Below are 11,329 nucleotides of genomic sequence, written 5' to 3' on the forward strand. Positions count from 1 at the left end.
GACACCTTACCCAAAGGAGTGGAAACTGACAAAGGAATATCTAAAGGTTGTGCCATAAGCTGAAGTCTATCCATGAAAATATAGGAGATAAAAAAATGCAAAGCTCCTGAATCAAATAGGGTACGGGCTGGAAAGGAGTTCACAAGGAACGTATCTTCCACCACGGTCCCGCTCGCACCATGGTCACGAGGCCCGACTAAAAAAACTCGATCGGAAGTTGTGGCCTGTTGTACCGAAGACTCTAAAATGTATGGAACTATTTGTCCTTGTGGTACCTCCTGAATATCACATACCTAACCCTCTATCCTTAGAACTGTCGACGGTGCCTTTAATCTCGGCTGCGGGCCCTAGCCTCGGTTCTGTGGCTTAACCTGAATTTTGCCCTGCTGACCTCCTACCGGTGCACTACGACACTCTGCGGTTCTATGACCGAACTTGTGACAGTGAAAGCAAGTACCCGGACTGTCCCTTCTTATGAGGACCTTGCTGCTGCTATGCTCTCTGATCCTCCTGTGGTCCCTTCTTATGAGGACCTTGCTGCTGCTGCTAAGAACCCTTACTCTACTGCTAGGGTCCTCTGGGCCCTAAAAATGCCCTCTTGCATCAGAAACCTCTCACATTGAGTGAAAATATTGAGACACAAGATAGCAGCATAGGCTCGGGTGAAGTCCCATCAAAAATATCTGAGCTTGACGCTCCCCTGTGTGCCACATGCCCGTAAACCTGAGTAGACCCATGAACTTGCTTTCATAATCAGCTACAGACATGTCTCCCTGCTCTAATTAGGCTAGCTCTAGCTCCTTTGTAGCATTCGGTGCTGATGATACATACTGTTCATCGAAGAAGTAGATGCCCAGATAAGTGTCATTCGTTACTCTGGTGTGAATTGGAGACTATACCACCCTCCGGCATCTCCCTTGAGGCTAAAAGCTCCTAATCTCTGCTTCTAGACCGAATCGACGTTAAGCATATCTAGGATATTCCCCACATCCTCCTTCCATTTATGGGCTGCAAGCAAGTCCGCTAAACCCTGGTACTCTAGTGCCCTCATCTTTTGATATCTCTCCACCAAATAAAGCTAAGCCTCCTGCTCTGCGGCTCTATCAATAACTGGTTATGGTGTAACTGCTGGTGATTCCTCTGCAATAGGCACAAGTGTTGCTGGTTGAGGCACCACTGGAGGTGGTGTTGCTGGCAGAACCTGATTCACCACTTGCTCCTCGAGCACTGCTAGCCTAGTTGCAATCGGTGCAATGAGATCGATCAAGTACTGTGGAGCTTGCTGCGGCTCAGGCTCTGGCTCAGCTTGTTCAGCTCCCTGAGCACGGGACCCTCTTCGACCAGGACCTCATCCTGACACCTGTGATTTCAGGAGGAAATCTTATAAGATAAAATGATACCTCGAGCATAAATAACTTAACATATAACAATAGGAAAATATATCACTTAGTATCCTCAAAATACTTTATAACAAAAGTAAGATGGTCATCATAAAAAAAATTCTTAAAATTTTTGAGTTATACGTATAACGGCTTCACTCAATCTAGAGATTCCTAGCGAACTCTATACATGAACCCTATGAAACTATATACTAGCTCCACGACTCAACACATGATATCCTAAAGATGCTAGAACTAGAGCTCTGATACCAACTGTGACGCCCCTGTTTTCACATAACGCTGTAGTCCAAGGTGAATCCAATGATGTCAAACCTGCCATGCACCCAACACTGTGCAACAATATGTTTCACCATCACGGTAGTATCTCTCTAGTGGAAATCAAATAAAAGAATTGTGGGTACAAGCAGATTAGAATAAAGATAAAAAATACAAGAAACACGATATAGAAAAGAGATATCCAACAAGAAATGTATTCATGTTCCAACAGAAGATAAGTATCACATTTGATAAGTCTGAAATAAGAGTAATAAATCTCTAACATAAGAGTCAACTAAATATAGTACTAAGGCACACAGTCTCCAACATAAAATACATCTCTAAAGACTAAAAATAAATAATAAACCTATGACACCCCTGGTTTCACACAATGTTGTAGTCCAAGGTGAATTCAAGAATGTCAAACCTGCCTTGCACCCACACTGTGCAACAACATATTTCACCATTACAATAATATCTCTCTAGTAGAAACAATAAAAGATAGTGCAAGTACAAGTAGATATAAGAGAAATAAAATCAGGAAGTAGAACATAAAAATACATGTCCAACAACATAGATAAACAAGTCTCAACTAAGGAACAAGATATACGTCCAATGAATTGAAATAGGAGTAAATAAATACAATAGTCAACTGGATAGTACATAAGCACTCAGCCTCTAAAATAAAATACAACTCTGGAAATCAACTAAACGACTATTAAGCTAATATGGAGCAATAACTGACTATCACGGAATGATGGCAACTATGCAAAAACTCTGACAAACTGTGGCTCTCTGAAACTCTGATCCGCTACCTGAAAAGAGGGGAAGACAATAACGTTAAATCACTAGCAAGAACATCTTCATCCGCCCCCAGGGGAAGGGCTACTACATAAATGGGGGTTCTACCTAAAATATGCATAAACCACCTAAATTATTTACCCTATACTAAATGAGGTTAATACTTAGAAATCCACAACACGAGACTCGTACATCAAGCGTAATAATCTAAACAATGAAACCATCATATATATATACCATGTGTCTCAAATTGTGAATCGCTAAATACCAACTCCAGACAGAAAATAAATAATAAAGGAATACATTACAAAAATACCATCCCAATCAGTGTCATAAATGTCAAACCAAATACCTCACGCTACCCTTGGATAGATGATACGGATATAAGTACATAATACGGTATAACCTACAGCACAATATACCCTGTTGTAATATAACTCTACAGTGAATCATGTTCATAATTAACTCCCGCCTAAGACTCAAGCTGTCAAAAGTTTTACAGTACTATCTCTTGCAAAGTTCTATAGCTCATTGCATCATTTTGCGGAACGGACTACTTGTTCAGACATCCTAAGAAAATACGTCTCACTAGCCTTATCACATCACCATGCGGAACAAACTACCTTCTCAGGCATCCTACAAGTACAGCTCATTAGCCTCATCGTATCACCATGCGGAACGGACTACCTATTTAGGTATCCTACAAATACGGCTCACCAACCTCATCGCATTACCATGTGGAACGGACTACCTCCTCAGGCATCCTACAAGTACGGCTCAACGGCCTACTTCATTGGTATACCGACACACTACCCTATACAGTACTGAGTTGTGCTCATCAACAAGATCCATACAAACACATATATTATCCTAACTAATCATCTCCCTGTCGTGGTCAAACAATACATGAAATTATCCTCTCTCGGAGGTCCGTGTGTGCTAAAACTCTATACATGTACGTCCATGGTCGCGCGTGTGTATGTACGGTTTGAACCTCGTGTTCACAACCAAACAAGCATGTAAAAACCCTTCATCAGCAATTTAACACGTCGATCGACTGCCCTTGAGCATCGGTCGACCAGCGATGAACGTGCACAACGTGTACAACACTATAATCTATTATCGGTCGACTGATGATAGAAGTCGGTCGACCGAATAGAAAGAAAGATTCAAACCTGACAGTCTATCGGTGAATAGTAATTTTGATAGTGAATAGTAATACCGGTGGTGAATAGTGATTCCGACAATGAACAGCAACACCGTCAGGAACAGTACTTTTAGGCGATGAACATTTCCGCCGTTGGGTGAATAGTAAATCTGGCGGGGATAGTGACACTGTCGGTGAATAGTAATTCAAGCGGAGACACAAATACATCGGTGGTGAATAGTAATTTATAAATTAGGGATTTGATCTTAAGTTCTATTCATCAATTTTTATTAAGATCAAGTCTTTTATTCATTTGTATCTAAAGTTCTATTCATAAATTTAAGGTTTAATCTATCAAAATTAAAATTAACTAGGATGGGATTGGAAAAAGATGTATGTGCCTTTATTGAACTATGAAATTAAAATCGCTATCCGTTCATTCTCTCCGAGTAGCCAAAATCCCATATCTTTTCCTTTCTTCTCGATCTCTCTCTCTCTCTCTCTCTCTCCTATTCTTCTCTACGTCTGCCTGCTCCTGCTCTCTCCCACCACCCTCTTTATATAGCCTCTCAATTAATAAAAAAATTAAAAATGGTTGGTGGCACAGTAATATTAGGTGGTGGTTGGTGGCATACTGGCGAAGTGTGTGTGTGTGTGTGTGTGTGTGTGTGTGTAGAGCAAGACTCCTATCAACTTAAGTTGATGTCCACCAAAGTTTATACCCACACATTTATTAATATAAAATAACTTTTTATATAATATAAGGATCCCTAGGCAATATGAGTAGTTAAAAACTTTGGTGGACATACTATTCCCTATCCACTTAAGTTGACACAAGTTTTTACCTATATATATATATATATATATAATATATATATATATATATATATATAATATATATATATATTATATATATATATATATGAGAGAGAGAACATGGGTATGCTTGGTACCACACACAAATTTATACTTTGGTAGTGAGATGTCTTATTCTTATCCACTCAATTTCAATTCCCAATCCACTCCACAAACCTATGTGTAATGTGGGCCTAAATTTCGAATGAGTGGAGGGGAATATTGTCACCGTCAACTATCAAGCACAAAAACTATACTTGGTAGCGAAGCATAATATATTTTCTCAAATGTATATATATATATATATATATATATATATATATATATATATATATATATATATATATATATATATATTATAGTATATATATTATATATATTATATATTAATATTATATATATATATATATATATATAGTGAAACTTGTGTCAACATTAAGTGGATAGGGAATGAGTTGTGTCCACAAAATGTTTTTAAACAGGCACTCATAATGCCTTAGGGTCCTAGGTATTATATAAACAGGTGATTTTATTATTAATAAATGGTGTTAGAAACTTTGATGGACATCAACTTAAGTGATAGGAGTCTTGGTATATATATATATAATATATATAATATATATATATATATATATAATATATTATATATATATATATACTATATATATATATATATATATTATATATCACAAAACACCTAATCTATTAGATTAGGCATCGGTCCGCATTAGAAAGACCGGTTTTGGACCCTATTTGGCACGCCCACTCAATTGGGCGGACCCCACCCAAATTACCTAAACGCCAGTAAGTGAAAATTTTATGTAGAACAGCGTAATTGTAAACGTGACGGAGTATTCTTAGTTTTTGTTCTGGGCGGACCGCATGGCACCTTCATCAGTCTAAATTTACGGAAGTAGCTAGCGTCTTTAATCAGGACGCAAAATGAGAGATACGGACTTTTGATTTCCCTTTTCCTTTTCTATGATGATTCTTGGATTAAAAACAAGTTCTTGGTTGCTATCGTTATTAATAACTTCCCCAAGCACCTAATAAGTACATAAGGGTTTGCTGATCCCCGTAATTTAATTTTCAGGCCAAAAGAACATAAGATCGATCGGTAGAGAAACAAATGAAGGGCAGATGTTTGTTCAGATTACATCGTTGCAAAGGATTACAAGGACTGTACAGGAAAGCTACGTATACGCAGAGAACACCAGAAGCTGATCACCATCTTCATATATATAAACAGAGCACCGCTTCAACAACCATGCACGTAAACCATTGAAACACACATATAACAACCAGCACACTTTTACCCTTGATCGATTCTGATTTTGCAGTTCACAGTAGATAAGATTCGAAGAGACAGAGAGAGAGAGAGAGAGAGGGGGGGGCGGGGGGGGTGGCATATAGAAAATTTGTGTTTAATTAGGGGCCATAGCGGACATCAGTGAACTTGGTCTTGATCCACTTGAAGCTGTTCCTGAAAGATGACTTGAGCTTTCCCTCCATCGTCAGAACGTTGTACGAAGCCACCCTTCGCTTCCTCTTGAGCTCCGGATCACTTGAGCTGCTCGGCCCGTTGAAGCTGTAGGACCGCGATCGGTCCTCGTAGCCAAAGGAGTGGTAGGATGATGATGAGTGTTCTGGAATTGATCTGCTCTTCTCCATATGAGAGAGAGAGGGAGAGAGAGAGAGAGTAGGAGACTGAAGGAGGATGTGGGAATAATTAAGAGAGAGAGAGAGAGAGAGAGAGAGAGAGAGAGAGAGTAGGAGACTGAAGGAGGATGTGGGAATAATTAAGAGAGAGAGAGAGAGAGAGAGAGGCTGATCAATAAGAAGGAAAAGGTAGGAGGGAAAATGATGGCTCTTGCAATTTGAGTGGGGGGCATTCTGAGTGGGAGACCCATGTGTGATGTTGGAACCCAACTTTTCCAATTTCCATTTTATTATTATTATTATTATTTACTTTCGGCTCCTTATTATGAATGAGGGGGGCTGCTCGATAACATAATAAGCCTCGGCTCCTCTACTCTTTACATTTCGGACATCTTTTAAGGTTGCTGCTGGTGTTATGATGCGCAGTGATTCTCTTAGAATTTTATGCTTCGGTAATACATTATGATTACCAACCCTCCTTGGTTTACATACGCGTAGGGATGGAAACGAATTAATTGACTTTGATCAAATACCTTTAAATTCAAATTCTGATTCGTATTATTATTGCGAATTCGAATTTGTGTCGAAGGGGTAGAAAGTGTTCAAATTTGATTCGGTATTAACTAGATATTCGGTAAATATTCATGAATATTTGTTAGCACACTTGATTAAGGCATTTCATTATTAAACCTTGGGTCAAGGTATTGAATCCTATGTTGGATATGTATACTAATATATATAATATACATTATATATATTATAATATATATTATATAAATATAATACATAATATTATATATCAATAGTATATATATATATATATATACATAGTATATAATATATAAGAGAGGAGAGAGAGAGAGAGAGAGAGAGAGAAGCAGGGGGGGGCGATAATGGTATGCTTGTACCAAGCACAGAACTTTATGTGGCTTGGTAGTGGGTGGACAATCTCTTCACTCCACATTCAAAGGGGGACGCACATTACCATGAGTTGAGGAACGCATGTGATATGTAATATATTGAATGAGTGGATGATGATTATACGCAGCCTTACTACCAGTCACAACTTTTTGTGCTGGTACCAGCAACCATTTTTTCTCAATATTATATATATATATATACTATAATAGTATATATACCTATATATATATATTATTATATTATACTATACATATACTCATATTTAAATATATATATATATATAATAATATATTATAATATAGATAATAATATATTATGATTGATTAAATGGTTCCTTGGCATAGGAGGGATTTCTCCTATGACGCTCTAAAATACATGATTGAGCGAATTATGGATGATTGTTCCGTTAAACTTGATCTACATATTCTAAAGACCATAACACACCAGTTGGGGTGAACCGTCGTCGTTTGACCTATCTCCACGGTCGTATCAATTTAACGGTTTCTGAATGCATAGAATTTTCACATGGCCTCGTGGAGGGTAACGACACGGATTCACCCAAACTTGGTGTGTTGGAGTTTTAGAATATGTAGATCAAGTTCAACGGACGGATAAATCCATAATGTCGCTCAATCATGTGTATTTAGAAGCGTAGGAGAAATCCCCTCCGCTATGACAAGGATACTCATTAATTCTATATATATATATATATACTAGTATCGTGTACGTGCGTTGCACGTAGGCACACTTATTGATTAATTTTTTTGAATTCTTTTGGTTCTATCAGGTTAGAAAGTGAATAGTTATTAAGATATTATAGTAATTAATAAAGAATTAATATTTATTCAATGAAATGAGACTTAATGCATAAATATTAAATGGGTATATTTGTAGGAGGTCATGAATAAGTTATTTTTATCGAAAACAATAACTCTCTGCATAGAAAATTAGCTTACACATGTTTCAATTAGACAATATAAACTACTTGTAAAGCAAGAAGCTCAAGTACATTTACATAAGAGCGAGGGATGTCATTTGGAAATTTATGTCATTTGGAAATTATCTTTCTAGAAATTATTAAACCTCCTCTAGTTTATTATTAGTTCTTAGATCCCCCCAATTTATATTTGACACTTGCAATTTATATCTCTAAAATTGCATTTCAAGGGTATTAAGTGCTTGTATATTGAGGAGGATTTAGTGCAACTCAAGATATAGAAGAGGGAATTATGTATAATTTTCCCTATTTGTTATAATAAAATAATTTATAAATGGTTAATGGAGAAATGGGTAACCCTTCATGAATGAGTTCCTTATTGAAGGGGGGTTAAGAAGACAGTGGAATAATGAAAAGTTGATGACTTTTAATATTACTATAATGTTATGTTATATATTTATTTATTTGAATTGGTAAATAAATAAATTTTTACTCATATTATATTTGATAATTACACATATTTAATAATTCATATAAATATTAATATTAATGTGATATCAATATATATTATAATTATCATACATTAACTATTATACTCAAATAGTATATTAATAGCAGAAAATTATAATTTATAGTTGAAAATTCATAATACTCTTAAAATTGTAGTAGTAATCCATTCTATAAGCATCCTCTGGACCAACTAACTATATCATTTTCTAAATCGATCTTCCTGCACTTTCTATTTGTCCTCAACTCAATAATATTAATGTATTACCTTAGTAACCATAGAATGAAAATTAACCCTTTACACATATAGAGTGAAAGCAATTACACTTATAATGCATTGTCATGGACAAAGCTTTCTTTATTGCAAGAATAAGCATAATGCATTAAGAGATTCAACCAAACTATACAAATAATTTAGCATATTTACAAACATGATAATGCATTAAGAGATTCAACCAAACTATACAAATAATTTAGCATATTTACAAACATGCCTAGGAGTTAGAAACCAATTTACATGCTAAGGCAAACTATACAAATAATTTAGCATATTTACAAACATGCCTAGGAGTTAGAAACCAATTTACATGCTAAGGAAAAAACATATACAAAGATGGAAGGTGAAAAAACCAATTAGTTTATGACTGAAATAACTGCAGATTTTGATAAAATACAGGACCATCTTCTTTGTCGCCTTCACCGGTTTTTTCTCTGCTCTCGAAATTGTTACATTGATGCTTCCATTACCATCTCCTCATTCAATTTGATTCTACTCCACCAGTGATGTTACCATTGACACACTCATACTTCTTGCGGTTTGTAAGTGCTGTAGTTGTGTCTTCTTACTTTTCAATATGAATAAATTTTGATTAAAAGTTAGAATTTTAGTTAGAGAAATTTGATAAGATTCTATAGTAATTTATAGAGATTTATGGAAGATGAATAATTGTAATTTTTTTCATTATTAGTGTGTAATGTCAAAAATTAGTGGGAGAATGTTATAATAGTAATTTATAGTGATTTATAGAAGATGAATAGTTGTAACGTTTTTCATTATTAGTGTGTAATATCAAGACTTAGTAGGGGAATGTTATTAGTGGGTGGTTAAATAAAAATTTGATGCAAATAATTAGGGAGGTTATGAAAAATTAAGTATGTATTTATCTTAATATATGCATGTATGGATGTGCTAGAGATGTATGCATGAATGCGTTTCGGAGGGTATTTTTGGAAGAAATATTTTAACATAGCAACACATTTTTATAATAGTATTAGATATATATACATGTTTACATGTTGCATAATTACTTAATGATTATTAAGATATGTGACTACTAAAATTATTAAATTCATTGATAGTAATATTATCTTGAAAATAGTATAATGTAATAATGTAGAAGCACGAAAACATCTCATTATAGACTTTAGATCTACATGAATTCATTTTCTATCAATTTTCTTTAGCAACTTAAGAATGTAATCTAAGCTATAATTTGCATAAGATGTTATTTCCAATAGATATTTTGTTATGATATATGTGGTAAATATCTCAAGTGTAACTTAAAGATAAATATTCTATAATAAATTAACTCAGAGGAATAAAATGTAAAAACATAAATGAATATAATCAACCGAATCGAATATATTTTTGGTTAAATTTTATTCGTTTATTAACCGAATATTAAAAAAATATTTATTTAAAATTAAATGAACTATTGAGTCGAATATGACCGAATATTTGGAAGAATAATAACCAAACAGTTTATTAATTATTTGGTTTATTTTCACCCCTTACATATGCGTTCAGCAATACGTAGTATTTTTTCAAGAAACATTATCCCTCCTTCATATATAAAGAGAAACTAGTGGAATTAAAGGCATAGAAAATTGACACGTATCATATTATAAAGACACAAAACATCAACGTATCTCATATCATAAATATCTACATGTCACTTTATCATATCAGGTTATAACTTGTGTATATGCCAACAACCTCTATGCACCGATTGAATATCAGTGGCACTTTGAGTAAATTATGCCCGTAAAAATCTCTATCACATTTAGGGGTGTTAACGTAGCGGATATGGTTCAGATATGGCGCTTACCATATCCATATCCACTTTTTATAAATGGATACGGATACAGATACAGATTATCTTCGGTAAGAAAAAACCTTAACCATATCCACACTCATCGAAAACAGATACAGTTCAGATATTAGAGAATTGAACTGGATATGATTACGGATATGAAATAGATATTTGAAAAATGGATATGAATCGATTTTTGTACAAATAAGTTCAGCAAATATCAACATCAAATGATAAAAATATAATAAAATAATCGCATATATAATATCATCAACTGTACCTAGAAATGCTATAAAGTATCTAAGCAGTTGATATAACCAACAAAGCAAAGCATCAAAAGAGCAATCTAGATATGTAATATCATCATTTCAAAACAACTTAATTCACATATAATCAGAATTACTTCAAACAAACACCAAACACAAACAAATAAAGCCACATAATTAGATCTATAGAGTTTCAATCTAACACATCAAGGAAAAATTTAACTAGAATATGATACTTATAATCACAAATTAGCAAAGCAAATGTATGTAAAACTAGAGTTTTGATTCAACCTTATGGAATAGCAAGGATGATGGATCAGCGAGGATGGGCAATGGCGGACTAGGCATGCTGGTCCTGTTCGTGGAGGAGCACGTTGGAGAAGGGGGCAGAGGAGCAAGGAGAAGACGGCGGCAGAGGTCGAATGACGAGGGGTTTGATGGCAGATCTGAAGGAGGAGGTCGGTGGAGGTCGAGCAAGAGGGGAGGAG

At 35.1% G+C, this 11,329-nt stretch overlaps 1 protein-coding gene across 1 annotated transcript in view; it reads right to left on the reverse strand.

The window, feature by feature from the left end:
• LOC109821172 overlaps positions 1,264-11,329 on the reverse strand; it is a 13,059-nt gene continuing 2,993 nt past the window's right edge. Inside the window, exons 4-5 of the mRNA XM_020387361.1 lie at positions 2,471-2,564; positions 1,264-1,360 (exon numbers count right to left, since the gene is read on the reverse strand). Of these exons, the coding sequence (XP_020242950.1) occupies positions 1,264-1,360; positions 2,471-2,564 (191 nt within the window). The remainder of the gene's footprint in view (positions 1,361-2,470; positions 2,565-11,329) is intronic.

Source organism: Asparagus officinalis, chromosome 8 (assembly GCF_001876935.1).
Source record: "Asparagus officinalis chromosome 8, Aspof.V1, whole genome shotgun sequence".
Classification (NCBI taxonomy): Eukaryota; Viridiplantae; Streptophyta; class Magnoliopsida; order Asparagales; family Asparagaceae; genus Asparagus; species Asparagus officinalis.